The sequence below is a fragment of the Sciurus vulgaris genome (assembly GCF_902686455.1).
Source record: "Sciurus vulgaris genome assembly, chromosome: 17".
Taxonomy (NCBI): domain Eukaryota; kingdom Metazoa; phylum Chordata; class Mammalia; order Rodentia; family Sciuridae; genus Sciurus; species Sciurus vulgaris.
This window is the reverse complement of record NC_136478.1, coordinates 11,889,841-11,914,378: the sequence shown is the minus strand read 5'-3', so window position 1 is coordinate 11,914,378 and position 24,538 is coordinate 11,889,841. Positions and strand designations below refer to the sequence as shown.

General features: G+C 42.7%; 1 protein-coding gene across 6 annotated transcripts in view; it reads right to left on the bottom strand.

Moving 5' to 3' along the window:
• The window catches only part of MLKL (mixed lineage kinase domain like pseudokinase), a 30,304-nt gene continuing 5,766 nt past the window's right edge, over window positions 1–24,538 (bottom strand). For 2 of the 6 annotated variants that reach the window (XM_079118006.1, XM_079118008.1), the window contains exons 2-11: window positions 20,251–20,703; window positions 15,183–15,257; window positions 13,751–13,949; window positions 9,950–10,047; window positions 8,752–8,887; window positions 5,837–5,918; window positions 3,323–3,474; window positions 3,078–3,127; window positions 2,592–2,732; window positions 1–2,203 (exon numbers count right to left, since the gene is read on the bottom strand). In XM_079118006.1, the coding sequence (XP_078974132.1) occupies window positions 2,154–2,203; window positions 2,592–2,732; window positions 3,078–3,127; window positions 3,323–3,474; window positions 5,837–5,918; window positions 8,752–8,887; window positions 9,950–10,047; window positions 13,751–13,949; window positions 15,183–15,257; window positions 20,251–20,701 (1,434 nt within the window). In that variant the 5' untranslated portion in view covers window positions 20,702–20,703 and the 3' untranslated portion in view covers window positions 1–2,153. Of the gene's footprint in view, window positions 2,204–2,591; window positions 2,733–3,077; window positions 3,128–3,322; window positions 3,475–5,836; window positions 5,919–8,751; window positions 8,888–9,949; window positions 10,048–13,750; window positions 13,950–15,182; window positions 15,258–20,250; window positions 20,704–22,598; window positions 22,768–22,795; window positions 22,909–23,897; window positions 24,221–24,538 lie in introns of those variants that run through there. The other 4 variants (XM_079118007.1, XM_079118010.1, XM_079118009.1 and 1 more) reach the window with 4 other exon arrangements.

The window sequence follows — 24,538 nt, the reverse complement described above, 5'->3', positions numbered from 1 at the left end:
TCTTTTTTTTTTTTTTTTGGAGCATTATAGCGATACATCGTAGTTGGGTTCAGTTTGACAAAAATCATACACAGAAGGAATTTGATTTCAATCCCCATTTTCCCATGTTCATTATCCTGATGAAGTGATAGTTTCATGGGTGTAAAAAATGGCAGAGTTATTAAATTGCATGTTTTTAAATACTTGTAGTTTACCATGGTAATTTTAGGTGTTTCTATCTTGCAGCTGGTGTTTTTAGTATCTTTTTCAAAAAAAATAACAACTGTGCCATAATTTGTGTATATGTGAGTGTGTGTGTGTGTGTGTGTGTGTGTGTGTGATGGTAGGAATAAATCCCAGGGTCTCCCATAGGCCAGCAAGTGCTCTACCACTGAGCCACATTTCTAGTCCTAAAATGCTATTAAAAATCAGCTTAAATCAGTTTAGGGGCTGGGGTTGTGGCTCAGTGGTAGAGCACTTGCCTAGTATGTGAAGCCCTGGTTCGATCCTCAGCACCACATAAAAATAAAGGTACTGTTCCATCTACAACTAAAAAAGGTTTTTTTTTTTTTTTTTTTTTTTTTTAATCAGTTTGCCTGGGCATAGTGGTGCATGTCTGTAATCCCCGTGGCTTGGGAGGCTAAGGTGGGGGATCACAAGTTCAAAGTCAGCCTCAGCAAATTAGTGAGTACCTAAGCAACTCAGCAAGACCCTGTCTCTAAATAAAATATAAAAAAAGGGGTGAGGCTGTGGCTCAGTGGTTAAATGCCCCTGGGCTCAATACCTGGTACCTCAAAAAAATAAAATAAAATAAAAATAAAAATCAGCTTGGTATGGTCATTTTCATCTGTAATCTCAGGTATTTGGGAGGCTGAGGCAGGAGAATCACAAGTTTGAGGTCAGTCTGGTCAACTTAGTGATATCCTGTCTCAAAATAAAAAAACAAGCCAGGCATGGTGGTGCATGCCTGTAATCCCAGCAACTCAGGAGGCCAAGGCAGAAGCATCACAAGTTCAAAGCCAACCTCAGCACTTTATCAAGGCCCTAATCAACTTAGCAAGACCCTATCTCAAAATGGAAAATAAAAAGGACTGGGATGTGGTTGAGTGGTTAAGTGCCCCTGGTTCAATCCCCAGAATGGAAGAGGAGGAGAAGAAAAGTGACAATTCAGAGAAAAATGTGTATATCTAGCTTCTTTTGACAAAACAGAAAGTTCTGGAAACACAGAGATCCAATTCTTATATGAACCAACTCTTATATGATAAAAAATAGCCTAGAGCTGAGTAGAGTCTTCAAGTTCATCTATGCACCAAGTCCCCTTCAGTTTCCCTTGTAGGTCCTCTAGTCATTAAGGTTTGCAATGTATGGCAGGAGAATTCTGAGACCTGATGTAGGAAATCAGGCTGGTGTCAGAGATACAAGGCCATGGGTTTCCCAAGGGGGAGTTGGCATTTAGTTCAATGGGCAAGAGGAAGGATTGAACAGTATTTGTTCAGTTACTACTGTTATGTAACAAAGACCCCCAAAATTTAGTGGCTTAAGACAACAAAAAATTTATTTAGCTCATGATTTTGTGAATAGTAAATCTGAGTTGGGCTCAGTTGGGTGGTTTTTGTCTTGTCCGGGCTTACTCATATAACTGGGTCAGTTGCCAGACTGGTTTAATATGATCTCGGCAGTAACAGCTTGTCTGTTTGCCATGTGATCTCCCATCATCCAGCTTCCTAGCCCAATTTCATGGCTGGGTAGGGTTCCAAGAAAGGGAGTGGACACTTGTAAGGCCTCTTGAAGCCTAATTTTGGAACTTGTATACTGTCACCTCATCCACATTCTATCGAGGAAATCAAGTCACAATGACATCCCAGATTCAAATAGTGGGGAAATAGATTCCAGTTCTCAATGGAAGTAGCTGCAAAGTCACATTGCTAAGATGCATAGACTTAGAAAATCATCTATCAAGTTTTGTAGATCATCCATAGCTACAGTCAGAAGCATACTTTTGGAAATGCCATTGGGAGTGGGATGTGTCCTATATGATCGGAATTACGAATAGTTTCTATTTATAATAGAGAAGTACTGCCTCTTTGCACCCAAAATAACTTGATGCCAAAGAGTATGAGGAGAGAGATGTCCAGTTTTGCCTCGCCCAGCTTCTTGTCCAGGGACTCCTTGGTTTAGGTTTTTGTACCCAACTTAGTAAAGGTAGACAGTTTCTCTAAGATTCCTGTGAATGAATGAACAGAAAGTGAGACAAAATCAGGGAACTCAGAGTCAAGCTACAAACACAGATACTATGTCTACATTGCACAGTAGTGTAGAAACTGCATTCCCCTGGTCTGGTTGGGGCAGGAACCTTCATCTGCACTTAAGCCTTTGTGATAGCAAGTTCCCTTACTGGACTAACTTCTATCCATTAGATGCCAAGGCACACTCCACTCTACCTCCCCTGAGTTGTGACAACTAAAAATGCCTCCAGACCTTGACAAATGTCCCTTGGTGGACACAATTACCCTTGGATGGTAATTACTTTCTTGAAGTTTGTGAAAATGAAATCTTTCACAAATGTGAAGTAAGCATGTAGCTTATGCTGTTTACACCAGAGTGAACCCTACCTTTAACAGAGGGCCGCCTGGAGGGTTCATAGGCCCTGCACTCATCAATGATCTCCTGCAGCTCTGAGGGGCAGTCTTCACCCAGGGGCTCCTGCTGCCGATCCACAGTCACCTGCTGGCGAATCATCTTAGAATTGTAGCCTGGAATGAAAATGATAGGAGGCTTAAAAAGTTGTTCTGGTACTCATACACATATCTCTCTGGATGCAGAGAGCTGGCATCAGAAGCAGGAACTTCAAATATGGAAAAAATGGCTGGGGATATAGCTCAGTTAGTAGAGTGCTTGCCTCACATGCACAAAGGCCCTGGGTTCAATACCCAGCACCATTAAAAAAAAAAATGGAAAAAAGAAGAGCTTCTATTCACCAGTCAGGCAGTTCCCACAGTTGAAAAAATAGTGCTCAGGATAACCTGATGGGGAATTTCTAGTTCCCTGTAAGGAGACCCAGTTCCAACACCAACAGAATCAGCCCTTATGTTCCTCACCTTCAAATGGGATCTTCCCTGTGGCAATTTCCCAGAGGACGATTCCAAACCTAAAAGAAAACCAAGAAACTAAACATTGTACGTTCCTTTTCCCATGCCTGTCCCCAGCCATTTACAGGAAACTCAGTGAATTTTCTAATTACCACCCAACTCCATTCAACAGAATAGGATGATCCTCAGAGGAGTTTGACTTAGACTTTGCTGTTCTGTTCATATGAGTTAAAATCTGCAAAATATGAGCATACCTGTATATTTCAGCTTTGATGTCATATATATGGTATACATTTTCTAGTCGCTGAGGTGAGTCATATGCTGTAGAATTGACTCTCTCTGCTTTATTCCCTGTAGTTTCCTGACTGATGAAAGTCTGTGTTTTACTCAGTTCAAATCCTGCAAGCTAGAGAGATGTATTAGAGACAGAGAGAAACAGCAAGATCTTGGGCAGAGGGGTACAAGATAGAGGGGTGGTGTGACATTTAATTGTTGGGGAATGTTTTTCTCTTGGGGATTTATTTCCAATGGTGTCCTCTGACTGTGTGGCTACTATACTGGCTAGAATCAAGGTTGAGTTTATCAAAATGCAGGAACCAAGAAAAGCACATAGAGATTTCTTCTCTATAATGTGGGCATGATGGCAGTGAGGATTACTTGAGATAATGGTTATAAAGCACCTATAAGACTTGGAAAGTTAAAGATAATGCTAATTAAATGATGTTAGATACAGGGCCTTCTTGGCTGAGGACTCAGCTTCTCTCAGTGAGGATAGAGACAGGGGCAGTGAGCTACATGGTTCGCTTTTTCCCAGAAGCAGATAAAAAATGCCAGGGGGATCCCCTCTGTTCTCTCTGCCCACATAGGGGGTGGTCAGCCTGTTCCTTTGGCTTTTTAGGTGACAAGAATGAGTTATCTTCATCGACCCTGCATGGTCATGTGCTATTCTTAAAGAAGTCACAGCACGATTACTGGGAGCGTAAGTTCTTGTTCCATGCACATCTGCCATTAGCACCATTGGGGTGCAGAAGGCTACCAGCCCCAAAGTCAGCCAGGTACTCGAATCTAGGGGCAAGGCCAGGAAATAGATAAGACCCTAGACTTGCTCACATGTCTGTTGAGCAAGACATTTGTCATCCAGCGCCATGCTAGATACTACAGGTAAAAGGTTGAATAGCACATGTTACAGTCAGGTAGGATGAGGACCATGAGAGGGTGGGACATAGTGCTTTGTGAGGAAGAAAGGCATGTAAAAGAGTAGAAAGGACCTGTCTTCTGTTGATTCAGGGCTGTCCCTTGCACTCATAAGGCTCAAAGAAAGAGGACTGCCTTTGGATGACAAAATATTCTTTTAGCATTTGGGAATTGTAGACAATGAGTTAACAAAATCCTTTCCTCCTCTGAGCAAAATCTACCATGGTGGAACTTTCAGTTAACTTTTCAGCTCTTATTCCCCTGAAAATCTGATAAAGGTAGATTGTCACTTATGCTCCTGATGATAAAAACATTCTGACAATAAAAAAAGACTGCTGAGTGGCACATTGCTTTTGGATGGGTGTTGGTCAATAAGGGGACTATAAATAGTTGATAGGCATGTTGTGCAACTCTTATAATTGGGAACTGGCTTGTCCCTTGCAGGTACCTTGGAAGGGTTGTCTACAGAATTGTCTTAAGAGAGAATTTACTCCTTCATATTATTGGACTTCTAGGTTTAGATGGCCTCATATTCAGTAAGACAAAGATAATATCTCCTGGACCACTGGGTTGGAGGACTCCCACAAGAAAGAAGGGTTGGACATTGTTGAGCAACTGTGCTTCCTGCAATGGCCCTGAATGTCAAGTGTGGCCCATGATAGTCTTATGAGTTTGGAGTAGTGGAATCCAAGAAGGTACCCTTGTGGGTGTTGTAGGAGCATAGAAGTGGTGGTGTCCAGACACCTAAAGAGAAATGACCCTTGGCCTATCCCTGCTAAGTGGGAGGTGAGGTAAGGCAAGCATTGAAATAGGAAGTAAGGGTTGAATCTGTTCTGAAGTGGTCACACAGAGGGCTGTACTGCCAGGGGGGATTTCAGCTCTTTTCTAAAATGAAAGAGTGTGCATATATGAATATTTTAAAATGAACTTTGCTATTACATTTAATGTAAAGCATCAATAAAAAGATGGGAAAAACAAAATAAAATCCCATGATCTACATGGTTAAAAAATAAAATAAGCCCAGTTTGGTGGCACTTGCCTGTAACCTCAGTAACTCAGGAGGCTGAAGCAGGAGGATTGCAAGTTTGAGGCCAGCCTCAGTAACTTAGCAAGGCCCTGAGCAACTTAGCAAGGTCCTGGGCAACTTAGCAAGACCCTGTCTCAAAATAAAAAATAAGGGCTGAGGAGATAGCTCAGTCGGTAGAGTGCTTGCCTTGTAAGCACAAGGCCTGGGTTCGATCCCCAGCACCCCCCCAAAAAAAAAATAAATAAAAATAAAAAATAAAAATTGTTGGGGATATGGTTCAGTGGTTAAGCACCACTGGGTTCAATACCTAGTGCCAAAATAAATAAATTAAATTAATTAAGTTAAATAAATTAAGGAGACAGCCTAACATACATGAGGTCATTGGTTCAATCCCAGCACTGCAATGAATAAATAAACAGATATGTACATAAATAAGATTGAGGAGAGAAACAAGCTAGCACGGTCTTTCTGAGATGCTTGCAACCCTCTCCTAACATCAGACATGCAGGTTTGACTCACCCAAAGGGCCCACAAAAGGTGTGCTCACCTTCACTTGGTAGCCCTCTGTTACCAGGAAACTCGAGCTGCTGATATTTCTATGGAGTTCAGGTGCTTTCGAATGGTGTAGACTGACACAACCAAAGACAGGGAGCATTAATGACCTTTGCACAGACAGTCACTACCAGGATAATAAGGCTGTCCACTACCTCACTGGTAAAAATCTATGGGTAGCCCAGAGAACCCTGGAGAGGTGGGATTGGACGACCTGTGCTGTCAGTATACAGCAGAGCTGAGATGCACTGGACTGGCAGGTGTGACAGCTCTGCAGAGCGCGTGCACTCCAGCACCAGGGTCACTTTAGGTGGAGAAGGATGGCGCTTTGCAGGGAGTGCTGGGAAGATCAAAGGACTCAGAGGTAGGGCTAGATGGCTGCACTAGGCTGAGGACTATGACAGAATGTGAAGCTGGGGTTCCCACCAACTTACAGACAAGTGCTTTGGATTCACAGAGTCCCTGTGTTCCAGCTGAGCAGATGTCATGGTGTCTGTCTTAGATCGGGTTCTCTCAGAGGTAGGTTAGGAGCCAAGGATTTGGGGACTAGTGCCTTATTAAGAAGGTGCTCCCAGGAGAAACTGGTGAGGGAATGGAGGGAGCAGGATAGGGAAGAAGAATTCAAGAAACCTGTATGATTTCAGATGCAGCCCCAGCTCAGCCTGCCTCTGGATCATAACTACACCTCAGGGTTTGTCCCACAGGAGTCAAAGAAGCTGGACTTTCGTACTCACACCAGTCAGTCAATGGCTATGGGTTGGGATGGCTGGTTATCAAACTCCTGGGCACTTTCAGTTATCTACCAGAGTGAAGGGAGCTGGGTTTGGTGGCTCACACCTACAGTCCCAGTGACTCAGGAGGCTGAGGGAGGAGGATTGTAAGTTTGAAGTCAGCCTCAGCATTTTAGTAAGACACTGTCTCAAGAAAAACAAAACAAAACAAAAAGTCTGGGAATGTAGCTTAGTGGTAGAGCACTTGCTGAACATGTGTAAAGCCTTGGGCTCAATCCCCAGCACCACATACATACAAGGGTGAAAGGACTCCTGGGCCCACAGATAGTCACAGCAGTCTTGGCCTTTTAGCAGCAAAGCATGACAAGTATAGAATGAGACTACAGAGCTGGCAAAGAAGATCAGAAAGCATTTGGATGTGACTCTAATGGCACCCTTGCAACATCCGAAATTCCCTTATATAAAACCCACTAGGTTTTGGGAATTGAGGGAAAAAAAACAACTATGATTTCAAATAAATAGCTAAGACAGTATTTCCAAAGGTATGGGATATAGTGGCATGCAAGGTTACATAGGGAGAAAATTTTCCTCCTTTCAATTATTTGCACTCTTTCTGGATACATCAAGGAAACAGTCTGTTCGGTTTTTGGGTGTCCTTAACCCTTCTCTAGGTCAGCGGCGACCTCCTTTGGACAGAGGATGTGGGTCTGAATCATGGAGCTTTTAGCAAGACAGCTTAATCCAGCCAGAATTTAATTACAGCCTTTGGTTTCATTTGTGGTCACTTACTTGTGGCAATTGATACTGGTTTTTGATTTATGGTAGTAATAGAAAGTGTTTTTTTTTTTAATTTAAAGTTTTTTACTTTGTTTTGTTTTGTTTTGGGGTACTGGGGATTAAACCCAGGTGTGCTCTACCACTGAGCTACATCCCCAAACCTTTTTATTTTGAGACAGGGTCTTGCTATGTTGGCTGGCTGGCCTCAAACTTGATCCTCCTGCCTCAGTCTCTCAAGTTGCTGGGATGACAGGTGAGCAATGCCAAACTCAGATTTAGATTTTTTAAAAAGTAAGTCCATTTACACTTCTACTTCTTCATCTTCTTTTTTGTGGTACTGCCGATAAAAATCAGTGCTTTTTACATCTTGGCAAAGGCTCTGCCACTGAGCTACACCCCCAGCCCAAAAGTGAGTCCATTTAAAGAAAATTGTTAACTAAATATTACTGATGGTATTGTGCATATGGTAAAAACCATCCAGGTGGCATAGGAGTGACTGACTTTGGGGTACCTATACACTAAAGGAACCACATAGACTCTGCATGGGAGTAGGTACAGTTACCAGAGAAAATACAAGACACCCAGTTCAATTTGAGTTTTTAAAATACAAAGCTATGCCAATATTACACAGTTATGCTAAAGAAAAATATTTTTTTCATCTGAAATTTAGTGTATGTCCCATACAATATTTAGATGTACTAAAATCATCTGAAATTCAAATATAACTGGACACATGTATTTTTATTTGCTATATGTGGCAGTCTTAAGAATAGGGCCTATTTAGGGCTGGGGTTGTGGCTCAGTGGTAGAGCACTTGCCTGGCATGTGCGAGGCCCTGGGTTTGATCCTCAGCACCACATATAAATAAATAAATAAAATAAAATAAAGGTCCATTGACAACTAAAAAAATACTAAAAAAAAAAAAAAAAAAAAAAAAATAGGGCCTGTTCAAGTCAACAAGAGTAGCCTGGACATTAAATTCAACCTGCAGCTGGGTGGTGGTTTATATCTCTAATCCATGCTATGCAGGAGGCTGAGGCAGGTAGATCCCAAGTTTGAGGTCAGCCTGGGCAACTTAGAGAGACCCTGTCTCAAAATTTAAAATAAACAAACAGATAAATAAAAAGATCTAGGAATGCAGCCCAGGGGTAGAGCATCCTTAGGTTTAATTCTGAGCACCACAAAGAAAAACCGAACTTAACCTGCAATTCTGGGAGCTGGTGTCCACTGGGTCATGCCTCCTGTTGTCCTCTGACCTAAGATGCTATCATCAGAGTCAACAATGAAACAGGATGGAGGGAGGCTAGCGGGGGCATCCAGTCTGTTCTCCCATCACCTCTGAGATTATTAGTCGGACAGACTCGACCAGTTCTTTTGAGCACCCTCTCACCCACTCTGGTACCTGTACAAGCCTTTGGCTGCCCCCAAGGCTAGGAAGATGCGCACACCGAAAGAGAGGTCCTTCTCCTTATCCAACAATTCCCGCAGGGTCCCCAGTTCACAGTACTCCGTGATGATGGAGAACTGAGGCGGACTCACTGAAGGAGAGGAAACAGACGCTATGAAAGCCACTCAGAACTCCTGCTACCTGCAAACCACGTCTCCCCTTCTCTGCATGGGGACACATTCAGGACTGCTGTGAGCCCCATTTCTCCCCCAACCCCACACCCCACCTCACACACTGCTCCCTGACCTTGAATGTGTCAGATGCCTCCAGAATTCCCTCCTCTTCATGCTATCTGGCAGGCCAAAATTCTACATTTGAGTAGTCATTTGAGATATGTCTTCCCCAGCCAACTGTAAGCCACAAAGGGCTGGAAATGTGTTTTGTTGGTGTGGCACTTAGTATGGATGCGTAGAAGGAATAATGCACATATGCAAGGGGCTGGTGAGGGGAACCCAGACAAGAGGCCAGGTCTCTGGTCATAGGCTTGAGATGCCCGAGCCCTCACATAAAGGGTGAATCAGTCACCTCAGCCATCACCCACGGGAATAAGTATCACTGAAACCCTTCACATTGGGATTCTGTTTTGAAATCAAGTTGGCCTGAGGCTGTGGAGAAACTTCCAGAAGGGATAAGATGGGAGCTGCTCTGTCCTTTCTCTAGGCAGCCACAGTAAAACATGAACAGTGAGAGACCATGCTATAAGACAAAACTCAGCCACGTTAAAAAATAAAGAACCTGACCCATGAGGGAGGATTAATTGAGTTTTTAGATTTGGTCTACCCTAATGATGACTAAGGGTGGATTCTTTGCTTGAGTCATGCAACTTCATAATGTTTTATAGCAACAAAATGTATCCATCACCCAGGCCAGCAGCTGAACAAGGACCCCTTGGGTTCCCAGTGCACTGGCAAGAGGAGCCATGGCCACACAGCACAAACCAATACTTGAGCTAAAGCCCTCCTCTCCTGAAAGAAGATGGGAACATGCATCTTGAAACCCCCCACAATCAGCATTGAAAATAACCACATGGTGTAGATCCCACCCTCTCAGCTGTTCTTAAAAATAATGCAACACATTAGAACACAATTAGAACACAATTAGAAGGTACAATCCAGGCTCCCAAAAGCTGGACCAAGCCCAGAAATCCCTTTACCTGTTTCATCAATGCAAATCCCAAACATACGCAGGGTGTTGGGGGAATCAAATTTCTTCATTGTTCTGACCTCATCATTGAAGGTATGCCTCACCATTCTATGAGAGTGGAAAGGGAAATGAAGACTTCAGAACTGGAGGCCCACTTGGAGAGCATAAGTGCAGTGTGCATGTGGGGCCGGGGTCGGGGGTGCAGTATCATCAGCATCTCTTGTGGGGTTACAACACCCCACATACAACACCAGGAAAACGGGTGTTGTAATGAGTTCGGTTGCTGATGCCAGCATGTATAAATCATTGGAGGAACTTGGCAGCAGAATTAGTCTCTATTTCGCTTGTGAACAGAATAATGGGGGGCTTGCCTAGCATGTGTGAGGCCCTGGGTTAGATACTCAGCACCACATATAAATAAGTAAAATAAAGATTAAAAAAAAAGAATAATGGGACTTGCTAATTGGTATTTCAAACCGTCTGATATAATTGTATTTTTATGAGCCATAAGGTTTTACTGGGCAAACTAAGATGACAAGTTTTTTTTTTATTTTTGTTTTTTCTTTTACTGAGGTTTGAACTCAGGTGTGCTCTACCACTAAGTCTTATCCCCAGACCTTATAAGTTTGAGGCCAGCCTCAGCAACTTAGGGAGACCCTGTCTCAAAATAAAAAATAAAAAGATAAAAAGACTGGGGATGTAGCTCAGAGATAAAGCACTTCTAGGTCAATCCCCAGTAAAACACACACACACACACACACACACACACAAAAACATACACGCGCGCACACACACACACACACACACACACATAAGGATTATTGGATTATTAGAAGCACCAGGTCAATCCAGCTGGCTCATTCACACTGAGAGGCTCAAAGAGAAAAGGGCACTTGTCTAAGGTCTATCAGGAAATCAGGGCAGGTCCAAAGCCTACAAAAATCAGCTGTATTTTCATGTGCTAGCAATAAACAATCTGAAAATGAAATTAAGGAAACAATTTCATTTACAATAGCATAAAGGGAACAAAATACTTAAGAATAAGTAACAAAAGAAGTCCAAATGTCATAGCCTGAAAGTTTTATATCTAAAACTTTGTTTTTATATCTAAAAACATTGTTCAAAGAAATTTAAAAAGATTTAAATAAATGGAAAGACACCCCATGTTCTTGGATGGGAAGATTTAGTATGACTAAGATGGTGATACTCCACAAATCGACCTACAGTTTCAATGAAATTCCTCATTTTTTCCTTTTCTTTTGGCAAAATAAGTTGGTAAGATAATCTTTTTTCAAGTTCATGGTTCAGAAAATTTAATCATATTAAACTGATCTACAGATTTAATGCCTATCAAGATCCTAGCTAATTTGTTTTGGGTTGTTTGTTTGTTGGTACTGGGGATTGAACCCAAGGGTATTTTGCTGTCAAGTTACATTCCCAGACCATTTTATTTTTTCCTTTGAGTCAGGGTCCTGCCAAGTTGCTCAGGCTGGACTTGAACTTGTGATCTTCCTGCCTTATCCTCCCAAGTTCCTAGTATCATAGGCGTGCAGCATTACGCCTTGTCAGACTAACAAACTGGTATCATAGGCGTCCAACAAACTGATCCTAAAATTCAGATGGAAGTGGAAAGAACCTATAAGAGTCAAGACAATCTTTTTTTTTTTTTTTTTTTTTTTGGTACTGGGGATAGAACTCAGGGGCACTTGACCACTGAACCACATTCCCAGCCCTATTTTGTTTTGTATTTAGAGACAGGGTCTCACTGAGTTGCTTAGCACCTTGATATTGCTGAGGCTGGCATTGAACTTGCCATTTTCCTGCCTCAGCCTCTCAAGCTTCTGTGACTACAGGCGTGTGCCACTGCACCCAGCTATACAATACTGACAAAGAACAAAGTTGGAGGATTCATACTTCCTAATTTCAAAACTTACTACAAATCTACAGTAATCGACAGTGCCATTTTAGCATAAGGACACACATTTAAATCAATGGAAGAGAATGGAGAATCCAGAAGTAAACTCATAAGCCTATGAGCAATGTTTTGTGTGCTGGGGATTAAACCTAGGACTTCAATTGTACTAGACAAGCTCTACTACTGAGCTATATCCCACTCCAGTGGTCAGCTGATTTTTGACAAGGGTGCCAAGACCATTCAATGGAGAAAGAACAATCTTTTCACAAAATGGTTCTGAGACAAATGAAGTTGAATGACTATCCCACACAACCCACCAAAATTATCTTGAAATATATCCTGGACTTAAAGGTAAGATCCCAAACTATAACACTCTTAGAAGAAAACAGGGTAAATCTTTGTGATCTTTAGCCAGTCAATGATTTCTTAGGAATGACAATGAAAACGTAAACTGTAGAAGACAATATTGTACAGTTGTACTTTTGAATGTCATCAAAATTAAGTATTTTTGCTGGGCATGGTGGCACAAGCCTATAAACCTGGCAACTCAGGAGACTGAGGCAGCAGGATTGCAAGTGTGAGGCCAGCCTAGGCAACTTAGTGAAAGCCAGTCTCAAAAGCAAAAATAAAAAGGACTGGGGATGGAGCTTAGTGGTAGAGCAACCCTGGGTTCAATCCCCAATACAAAAAAAAAAAAAAAAAAAAAAAAAAAGAAAGAAAGAAAAAGAAGCAAATGAGAGAGCTGGATAACACCACAGGTTGGTTGGTGGAGATTCGTAATATAGGAGCTCTCATGCATTGCTGCTGGGAATTTGGGCATACCCATTCCATTCTGAAGAGTTACCTGGTTATACTTAGTCAACTGAATGAATGCATACCCTGTGATCTATCAATTCCCTTTCCAGAAGGCTAGCTCAAAGAAATTTTCAGATTCACAAAGGGATACTTATGGTGTCATTATTTTTGGTGGAGGATAGTTGGAAGCAGACTGAATTCCATTATTGGAAAAAATAGTCAAAATGTGGTTCTGGAGCCCAGTGGCCTTTGATGGGGTTCCTTTGCATTTCCTGGCATTAGAGCTTTGATCTGAGCCTCTCTCTCTAGACTCTAGACAGCTTTTTTTTTTTTTTTTTTTTTTTTTTTTTTAAATGTGGTGCTGAGGATCAAACCCAGTGCCTCACATGGGCTAGGCAAGTGCTTTACCACTGAGCTACAGCCCCAGCCCTCTAGACAGATTTTTAACCATGCCGGAGACCTCCCAAAACTCAGACCAAATGAAAATAAAGCTTTTTCTAGTTCAAAAAAATTTATAAAATAAAAATAGTCGAAAAGGGAACTGAGGGCTGGAGTTGTGGCTCAGTGGTAGTATGCTCACCTAGTATGCATGAGGCCCTGGGTTCGATCCTCAGCACCACATAAAAAGTAAAATAAAGTTATGCAAAAGTTTTAAAAAGCAGTTTAAAAAAAATGTGAACTGATACCACGAATAGCAGTCAGTATGAAAGGACTTCATATTCTATGACACTGAGTGAACAAACTCAGAAAAGTAGGTAACTGATCTATCATACTATAATTTATAAAAATCATAAATGCATAACATAATTATAAAAGCACACATTTTACAAGAACACATACAAATAAACACTAGAATTATTGTCTGCAGAGGGGATAGAGAACTGAAAAAAGGGATTGAAAAGAAACATAGTTTACAAAAATACAAAAATCCACAAATACAAGGTTCTAGAATTGAGGTGGCAAGGGACCTATGTTTAGACTCTGTTCCTGTGGTAGAGGGCAGGTCATTTTACCTTTTTGGGCCCCATTTTCCCATCTAGAAATGGGGACAATACATCTCTCTCCTTGGGGAGTAAGAGAGAATCATAGAGAACAACTTACTCAATGCTTCTGGCCTGGGGTTTGTTGAATACTTTTATGGTCACTGGAGATTCATGATACTTTCCTTTATAGAGTGTGCTGAATTCGTTTTCCCTCAGTAGGATCCAAGGGGATCCTGAAAGTTGTTTCTTCTCAATCTCCTTGATTTGCATCTGTGGGAACTCCTGCATGGGTTTTGATGAATTCAGACTCATCAGCACTGGGACAGAAGATGAAGAGCCAATGAGTTAAGAAGGTATCCTAAGGGAAGTGGCACAGTTGTGACATGAGTGGGGACCGCTGCGCCAGGAGCCAGGGTTGGCCCTGACTGGAGCCTCTGATTGATTCCACACACGGGAGAAATTCCTCTGCCTCTGAATAACTGGTAGAGACCCAGCTGCAGGGTTAGTAGAGACGTGACTTGTACTTTCTTGCCCTCCTCTTCCATCCTGCCTGTCTTTCCAGGCTGAACTCTGGTCTCTCTCACCCTGGAGTTTTCCCTCCTCCTACTGCCATTCAGCTGGACACTGGGGTACCTGGCATCATATCTGATCATTTCAGATCTAATAGTTAGAGACATAGTTCAAGCTCAGTAACGACACTGCTGTCATGTGTTCACCGTCTCTTTTGTCAACCCTCCTCCTTCCCGAAGCCACGAGCTCCCTGAAGGCAATGTCCTTCATCGCATCTGAGCTTCATGTGTGCACAGCCTCCAGCATTAAGCACATTCTCACTGTTTTACGGAATGAATGAATAAATGAATGAATGAAGAATGAATGAGCACCTTAAATTTGACTTTAATTTCATCTTGGACATTCAGCAAGTGAATTGAAGCTTTGAGGCTGCTATAGTTTGGGCCTGGAATGTTCCCCAAAGGCCCATGTGTTAAAGGATTGGTCCCCGGGATGGAGATTTGGGCAGGCAGAAACTTCAGGAGGTGGGGCTAGTGGAGGGTCTTTAGGTCATTGGGGGCATGGCCCAAAGATGGCTGTGGGACCCTGGTCCCTTCCTCTATCTTTTTCTACTTGTCCATGAGGCGAGACATTTTTTCTCTGCCACGTGTTCCCACAATGATGTGCTGCTTTGCTCAAAAACAATGGGGCCAAATTGACCATGGACTGAACCCTCCAAAGTGTGAGTCAAAAGAAACCTCTTAATTGATCACCTCAGGTACTTGCTACAGTAGGTGGTGGTTGATTAAGATGTATGCGATTCACAGAGGAAGTTTTTAGCATTTGGACAGGAATTGGGAGATTTCTCGCTGGTCAGGAAGCCACCAAAGGGACAGAAGCCTGTGCTAGCTGCGACTTCACCCCAAAACCTGTGGGCTGCTTCCAGCCATCCAGCACAGAAAATGGAGCAGGACAGGGGCAGGGGGAGGCTGGAATTCTTAGTAAACAGGTGGCTTCTAGTTTGGGAGCAGCTGGTTGTAACAAGGCTCGTGACAACTTACACTGCCTTAAGGTTTTCTTGATTTCTTCTGTGTTGATTTCCAACCGCCTCAGTGAAGCTTCTATATTTTCATTTTCTGCAACAAATATTCAACAATACCAGTTCTAATTTAAAAAAAATATGCTACTCAAAACCAAAATGCCATAAAACTATCAAGTTTCTACCTATCATACTCATTGTGGTAGGAAATACTACTGCTCACCAACATTCTGCTTGCTACTTCAAAAAACACAGGAAGTGCCCTGAGGTCTGGCTGTGTGAATTGCTGTGGTCAAAAGAGGAAGTGAAAGAGACCTGTGCCACCTCCCAGTGGGTTCCCACCTGGCTGCTCTGGCAGTGGGAAGTCTGTGCCAACATGGAAGTGCCACATTGCTGAAAGCGTCCCCAAAGGAGGACAGCCAGGTCTTGTGGACTTTGCCTGAGAATGAGAAATAGACTTGTTTCTGTAAGATACTGAGATGCTGCTGTTGTCTTTCAACCACAGCATGATCTAATCTATCCTAAAGCATATACTCATAGATACTCATATAAACTATGGAAAAAGAGACAATCTCATCCGTTGTTGGTAGAAGTGACATTTGCATAACTTCTGTAGAGGGTAATCTATCAAAATTCAAAATGCTGGGGCTCAGTTGGTAGAGTGCTTGCCTTGCAAGCACAAGGCCCTGGGTTCAATCCCCAGTACCGCCAAAAAAAAAAAAAAAATTTTTTTTTTCTTTTTTTTTTTTAAATGCCTATAGTCTTTGACCTGGCATTGAGACCTAATAATTCCACTAAAGGGAGTATCTCCTAAAGTTATCCTAAAGTATATACAAAGATGATCAAGACTATTTATAATAGTGAAGAATTGAATACAATTTACATGTCAATCAACAGGAAACTGCTGCCAGGTTCCATGGATTCCTGTAATCCTAGCAGTTTGGGAGGTTGAGGCAGGAGGATTGCAAGTTTGAGGCCAGCCTGAGCAACTTAGCAAGACCCTAAGCAATTTAGTGAAAAGTTGTCTCAAAATAAAAAATAAAGAAGGCCTGGAGATGTAGCTCAGTGATAAGGCACTCCTGGGTTCAATCCCCAGCACAAAAAAGAGATTAGGGAGCTGCTTAAATATACCTGGTCCATGTATACTAGGTATCTACTGGAGAACTCTGTGGATATCTCTATGGAAGAATATTCAAGATTACTCAATGAGAAAAGAATCAAGACTGTGTGCTTAGTATGCTGCTGATTGTGTATCAACAACCACAAAATACGTTGCACTTACTTCTCTGGAAAGCTAATCAAGAAACCGGTAGATTATAAGGTTGTGTCTGGGGAGGTCAACAGGGCTCCGTAAGGTCACGGAGAGAGGGAGATTTACTTCTCATGCTGGGTCCTTTTTGCACCTTTTGAATTTTGTACTATGTGGACGTATTACACAGAAAAACATTTAAAGACAAGAGCTGGAAGTAAGTCCTATCCTCCACACTATGACTCTCCTGTGTCTCCTGACCCCACAAGGAGGCAGATCCACACTCACTGATGACTAGGAAGACCAGAGCCAAACCTGCTCTCCAGCCAGGCAGCCTCTCTGCATCCCCACCCACCCCAGTCACTACTTGTCCTGATAGCAGGCGTTGAGCTGGGAGAACAGTTTCCCTCATTTCAGAGAAGGACCCCATTCGGCCTCAGGTCCTAGGATTGTCCTGCTTGGGGTCGCCTGCTGACTCCACTGGGGACAGCTTGCTACTCCTCTGGGTTCGAGCACCCAGCAGGTTCACCCATGTGTACTTTTCCCCCTCGCTCTCTTTCTCGGCACACAGTCCTTAGCAGAGGGAAGGGTTTGGAATCATGTCACCAGGATCTGTGCAAATGTAATGAGGCCTCATTTGTTCCCAGGACTTCTCTCTCTTCCTTCTTCTGGTGGCCCAGGTTCCACTGCCATCTCCCATATCTAATCCCTTCAGGGCCTTGTCCTCCACCAAGTGCAACCAGAGCCACCCTAGTTCAAGCTGCTGGCATCTCTTGACAAGTCTCTGAACTGGGCTTCTAACTGACCCACGCTTCCAATCTGACCCATTGGGTAGGTTGGGTTACTGGTCCTAATTCTTCAGTCCCAGCGTAGTATTTATCCACACCCTTGCCGTAGCATCAGAGCAGGGAGACTACTTCCCCGTCTCCAGGTTGGATTTGACCATGGACTTTGCTTTGGGTTTGATGTAAGTAGAAGCATAAAATGTACTAACTAAGTTAAGGTTTCCTTCTTGCAATTCTGCCATGAGAAGAACATTTTCCCGTTACTCACTGCTCCTGCAGCCTGAATGAGAGGCACCGAACAGATTCAAATTGGATTTGGTGTCTGAAGCCAAGAACAGCCAAGCCCACCTGAGATTAGGAAAACTGCAACAGATCTACAGACCCATGAGCATGGGCATTCATAACTATTTCTTCTTTTTTCCTTCTTTCTTTTTTTTTGGTACCAGGAGTTGAACCCAGGGATGCTTAACCTCTGAGCCACATCCCCAGCCCTTTTTAATATTTTATTTAGAGACAGACTTTCACTGAGTTGCTTAGGGCCTCACTAAGTTGCTGAGGCTGGCTTTGAACTCATGATCCTCCTGCCTTGGCCTCCTGAGCCACTGGGATTACAGGCACGCACTACTATGCCTGACCATAACTATTTCTTTTTATTACTATTTTTTTATCTTTTAATTTTTTACAGACTGCATTTTGATTCATTGTACACAAATGGGCTACATCATTTCATTTCTGTGGTTGTACACGATGTAGATTCACACCATTCGTGTAATCATACATGTACATAGGGTAATGATGTCTGTCTCATTCCACCATTTTTCAAATCTCCCTCCTTCTCATTTCCTTTTACATATTCTAAAGTTCCCCCATTCTCTTCTCACTCCCCACCTCCCCACTCCCATTATATATCATTCTCCACTTATCAGGGAACACATTCAGCCTTTGGTTTTTTTGAGATTGGCTTATTTCACTTAGCATGATATTCTCCAATTCCATCCATTTATTTGCAAATGCCATAATATTATTCTTCTTTATGGCTGAATAGTATTCCATTGTGTATATATACCAGAGTTTCTTTATCCATTCATCTGTTGAAGGGCATCTAGGTTGATTCCATAATCTAGCTATTGCATAACTATTTCTTGAAGCCTCTGAGTTTTATGGGATTTATTGTACAGCATTATTAATTGCAGTAATTGAGTAATACACCCCTCAATGAATTTCCTGTCCATTTGCCATGTGGTGACCTGAGTGATTTTCTTACACTACAAATCAATTCATGACAGGCCCATGTTAAAGGGTTAGCATTCTCTGGTTTCCTGTGAGTCTTAGAATAAAACTTAATCTCTTCTCATGACTACATGGCCTTTCCTTTCCTGGTTCCTGTATTTTCTGTTTTACATCCCCTTTTTGATGTGGTACTACTTTCTCTCCCTTACCTACTACACCAAAGGCATCTGGCCTTCTGGCGATTCCTTGCCATATATCTATCTGGCTATCCATGCTATGTCTATTCCTACCCCAGGACCTTTATGTGTGTTGTCTCCTCTACCCAAATTGCTCTTCCCCCACATCTCTGTATGACTAACTCCTTCTCCTTATTTAAGGTGTCCATTCAAATATTATCCCATCACCCTGACCACTCTTTCTACGTTCATTGTCACTTTATATCTCATAACCCCATTTTAAGTTTTATTTATTTTTTTCCTCTCAGTACTGGGGATTGAACCCAGGGGTACTCTACCACAGGTCTATGTCCATGGTTTCCCTTCTTTTTTCTTTTTGGTACTGGGGATTAAACTCAGGTACACCTTACTATTAAGCTACATCCCCAAACCTTTTTATTTTATTTATTTTGAGACAGTATCTCACCAAGTTGCTTAGGGCCTTGCTAATTTGCTGAGGCTAGCCTCTAACCTATGTTGTAGGGATTTCAAGTCAATGTACAGAGGAGTGAAAGTCCTTCAAGTTGAGCATACTCCTTAGGACAAAAGGCACTCTGTTTGAATGGATTAGATATGCTCTGCAACTCCTCTGTCCTTGAGGCCTGGAGACAATATCTTGTTATAATAACCTTTGGTAGTAGTGAACTCTGATGAGCAAGCAAGTTATGTGATCTGCACATGCGCAAAGCTAACTGTACTATGTAACCTAGGTAACTTGATATGACCCTGGAATAGATAATAAACTGGACTGGCTTTCCCACGGGAGCCACTTCTTGCTCTTCACCATCCTGTGTGCTTGCCTCTTCATTAGCCCTACCCTTAACCCTTATAGCTGGACCCCAGTTAACCTTTACAGTATCTCACTAGTTGCTTAGGGCCTTGCTAATTTGCTGAGGCTAGCCTCCAACCTGTCTCAGCCTCCCAAGTTGCTGGGATTACACACATGCACCACAATGCCTCACTATCCCTGGCCTTTTTGTCTTTTCTTTGAGACAGGGTCTTGCTAAGTTGCCCAGGCTGGCCTGGAACTCGCCATCTTTCTGTCTTAGCCACCCGAGATACCGGGATTACAGGCATGAGCCAACACATCAGACTTACTTCATGTTTTTCCTTATTGCATTCTGATAAAATAGCTTACTTAGCTCTCTGCTGGCAGACTTTATATTCCATGAGGGCAGAGATTGTCAATTTTGCTCTGTGCTCTAACCCTAATTCTTAGAATAGGGCTGGGCACACTATACCGGATTTGTATTTGTTTAGTTAAATATTTACTACTTCTTCCTGGGCAATTTGTATCTTAACTGAGAGTTCTGGAAGAGAGTCTGAGAGGAGTGAGACTCTGGAATTCCAGGTAGCACATCAAAGAAAGAATGGGGAGGCACAGGGGACTCTTCCACATCATCTCACTGCTGCATGCTGGCTAGCCCCCATTTCACCAGCCCCCACCACGTCTGGGCCCAGAGATGTTAGGATTTCCTAGCCAGAAGAATACACAACTTAAACTTTGCTCATCCTTTCTGCTCCTTTTGGTAAATCAAAGTGAGACTAAAATGCCTCCAATTTCACTCTCCCCCCGCATGGCAAAAACAAAACAAAAAAACCCCATCTTACCCCTTCTAATCCTTTGGAAGACTTGTCTGTCTTCCTCTGCATCCTGCTGATCTTCCTGTGCCCAGGATGCTCCTTGGTTGGTCCTTGAAATAAGCTGATCAGCCTGAAGTAGCAAGGAGAGCTCCTCCCAGACATCTCTCAGCCTCTCATTCACTTCTTTGAAGAGTATCTTGTTATCACCTGCCTTTAGGAACTTCCAGATATTGGATTTACTGCTGAACTTGTCTATCTGCCTTTTAGCTTCTTCCAGGACAGCTTCGAAATGGTTCAGGGCAGTCATTACCTCAGGGGCCAGTTTCCTCTTTCTTTGGTCCTGGAGTATCTTCAGAGGCTGCAGCAGGCCGTGGACACGGTTCCCCAGACGCTGGCACTGTTTCTGGCAGTATTTCATCTCTTCACACTGTTTGTAGATGAGCTGGCCTAAGGAGATGATCTGCCCCAATTTATCCATACCTGGAAGAAGCAGAAGGAACCCACTGAAGTCCAGTCTCTCCTGCATATTTACCACTCTGTTAAGGGAGAGTTGAGAGAGTCTGTGATTTCAGTGCTTGAAGTCATCTCCTACCATTTTCATGTAAGGTAGAAGTGGCTTGCTGCCCACCAAAATCTATTCTGCCCTTCCATCATAGCAGTTGGAACTGGGGAGCGTCAGTCCAGCTAAGACTACAGCTCCCAGCCTTCCTTGGGGCTCCACATGGCCATGTGACCCGTTCTCAATAATGGTGGGTGACTGGATGAATCCTGTGCTACTTTGGACTGAAGCAGGTTTTGCCTTACCAACACACTCTCTCCCTCTGCCAGCTGGACGCTCAGGAGGATACTGCCCAAAGAACTGGGGAAGGACCCCCAAGAAGGAAGGATCCTGGGTTCCTGAATAAAGGCTTGGAAGTAAGCTGCCTATAGACCCGGAATATCTGCTATGGTCTGTGAAGTAAGTGAGGACCAAGATTCTATTGCATGTGAGCCATTATATTTTGGGGTCTATTTATTTTATCAGTGGAGCCTATTCCAACTAATAAAACCTGTAGAAGTATTTAGAGGCCAGGCAGGCAACTCAAACCTGGAGTGATCTGAGCTAGGAACAGTCTTCACTGTCACAAAGACGCTTCTTTCCACTTCCTTGAAATGTGACTTTCTAGTTTATCTTTCACTTCTCCATTTTTGAGAGTCAAGAGTACAATCATTCACCGTAGCCCTGTAAGAGAAAGGCTGCAAACACACAGTGAAAATGGCAACTGATGCTGGTCAGCTTTTTTTTTTTTTCCTTCCTTTTTAGGGAGAATGAAGTAGACTTATTTCACAACTCCAGTACTACCAGTTTAAGAGTATTTCACTTTTAAAGTTAGTAATTATTGCCAGGTGCGGTAGTGCACATCTGTGATCCCAGCATCCTGGGAGACTGAGGCAGGAGGATGGTAAGTTTGAGGCCAGCCTCAGACATTTAGTGAGGCCCTAAGCAATTTAGTGAGACTCTGCCTTAAAATAAAAACAATGAAAAGGAATGGGGATGTAACTTGGTAGTAAAACACCCCTGGGTTCAATCCCCAATATAAAAAAAATTAGAAATTATTTTCCTCATTTCTACTACAAGTAATCTATGATCATATTCTTAAAGTTCTCAGTTTAACATAAATAACACTGCAATGAACTTCCTAGTGTTCATGTCTCTACAGACATACAAGCTTTTCTTCAGTGTAAGTTCCTAGAAATTCAAATTTCTAAGTCAAAGTATACATACATTTATACTACCTTTCATTGCTTTGACATCCCTATCATATATTTAATAGACCCTAAAAAATTTTAGTTACTGCAGTTTTTAGTTTTAACTAATTTAATTAACTAATTCATTCATTAATGCTGGGGATTGAACTCAGGGCCTCACGCATGCTAACATGTGCTTGCCCACTGAGCTATACCCCTAGCCAGTTTTCTTTTGGGGGGTATTGAAGATTGAACTCAGGGGTGCTCAACCAAGGAGCCACATCCCAGCGGGGTTTTGTATTTCATTTAGAGACAGGGTCTCACTGAGTTGCTTAGCACTTCACCATTGCTGAGGCTGGCTTTGAATTGTCTCAGCCTACCGAGCTGCTGGGATTATGGGCAAGCACCACGGTGCACAGCCCCAGTCATTTTTAGTATATTTAAATATCTTATAGGTGAGTCTCTTTATTATTACTTTTTAGAGTTTCAAGACTACTATTTATTTATTTTTAGATTATTTTTTAATCTAAAAAATAGATTATTTGTAATTGGTTATTTGTACCAATTTCCCATTTCAAATGAACTTGTGGGTCATTTGGTTTCAATATCAAAGCCTATCAGTGGTAGTTTTATTGGCAGTATCTTACATTTGGTTTATATGTGGGAAGGGCTGCCAGGTTTGTCCATTTTAATCTTCCCAACCAGAAATAAAACACTTCTCCCCGTTTCTTTGTTTGTGCCGGGTTTTTTTCATACCATGCCAGTACATTTCTTATAAAATTTATTATTTAAATGATCACTTGCATGAGTGGACTATTTCCCATTATCCTTCCTGATTGCTTACTGCTGAGATACCGTTTTCTGATGAGGCTCAGCAAGACCACTGGAACGTGGAGCTAGGAAGCTGGAATCCAATTGTCTGAGCAACACTTCACACCTGCTTCTGCCTGTGGTGGAACAGAGGAGTAAAGCCCCTTGCCCTCACAAGTCCCAAGAAATGGCATTGGGGACATCTGCTTAGCAACTGGGAAGCAGCTGGATCGCCGGAGATCCATGAGTCTTTTCAGGAGTGTCCTATCCTGTCATCAAAGTTGTCAACAAATCACAACTAAGGCAATAAGAACAAGAGTGTGCCTACTGCTTGTTTATTTGGCTTCACTTCTTTTTTCTTTTTTATTTTTTTGTGGTGCTGGAGATTGAACCCAGGCCCTTATGCATTTAAGGCAAGCACTCTACCAACTGAGCTATATTCCCAGTCCTGGTTTTACTTTTAACAGTGCCTTATTCATGCTTTAAAGCTAGATCCAGGTATTTAAGCCAATTTTCTTCTCCAAGCAGTTATCTGATCTTTAAAATGGTGATAATTTAACCTACCTATCCCATTCAGCTATTGTGATTAACTTTATTTTAAAGTACTTTGGGAACTCATTTGCAACCTCCCTGAACTTCAGTATCTTCATCAGTTAAATGGAAATAACCATGGTGAGCTAGTGGTTCCAAAGCCCTCAGCATGTTACAGGTGAGTAAAGAGATTTGTCATAATCATTATCATCAATTCATTACTAAATTCAGTTGTTTTTAGTTGCAAATAGAGCAAACATGATCAAATTGACTTAAATGATACAGAAGGTTATTGGTTCAGCCTGTAGTTGGAGGGTGATGTAGAATTCAGGATCACTTTAAATCAATGGCTCAGTGTTGTCATCAACTTAGATTCCTCCCTTCTCTCTGTTCTACTATCCTTAGGTAATTTTCATCCCAAGACTGAGGATCAGGGTTCTGTGGTTTTTCATTCATATTTAGAAGGGAGCCAGAGAGGTGGAGGGTAGAAGCTGGCTTCCTGGGCTCTCTTTGAGGAGTTTAAAGGCAGAGGTAAGTCTTTCAAAGGGATCTCTTCTGAATTTCTGCTTTGCTAAAAAAAGAGAGATGAAGGAGGCCCTTCTCACCATGATGAATTCAGAAATCTCTTGGATGGAAGGAAATGCTCCATTTTGGACGACCCACACTTTCTTCCACTGGGTGTGGGCCACTCAGAGAAAAGAATCCTGTGCTTGTTGCAGACAAATATTTGGCCCCTGGTGTGCAAGAGATTCTTCAGTGCCTCATCCCCGCAGATGTTTCTGATGAATTCCTGGCACTCATCTAGGGCGGAGGTTAAACAAGCTGGTTGCCGCAAGCATCTGCCCAGTTGGCTCCAGTTCCTCAAGAAAGCCCTCTTCTGGCAACTTCAGGAACAGAAACTCCTGTTTGGGCTGTTACCCTGCCGGGTCTGTAAAGGTCAATGTGATAAACTTTCTTGGTCACCGAAACGCGAAAATCACACCAAGGCATGCAGCCAACAGAAGCCACCGTGGTGCCTGCTGTCAAACAGCAATCATTCAGTGATTCTTCCTGTGCGTATGGGCTCAGTGGGTGCGTCTGCCTGAGAGGACCTGCGTAGAACCCTGGGGCGGGGTGTTTTGGCTCATCTCAGCCCGGGAGTAATGCGGGCACCCGGGTTGGTCCTCGGTCTGTCACAGAAGTCACTCTGCTTCTGAGGCCTGGAGGTCACATTTCCCTGCAGTATTCGCCCTGCCTGAGGTTCTTG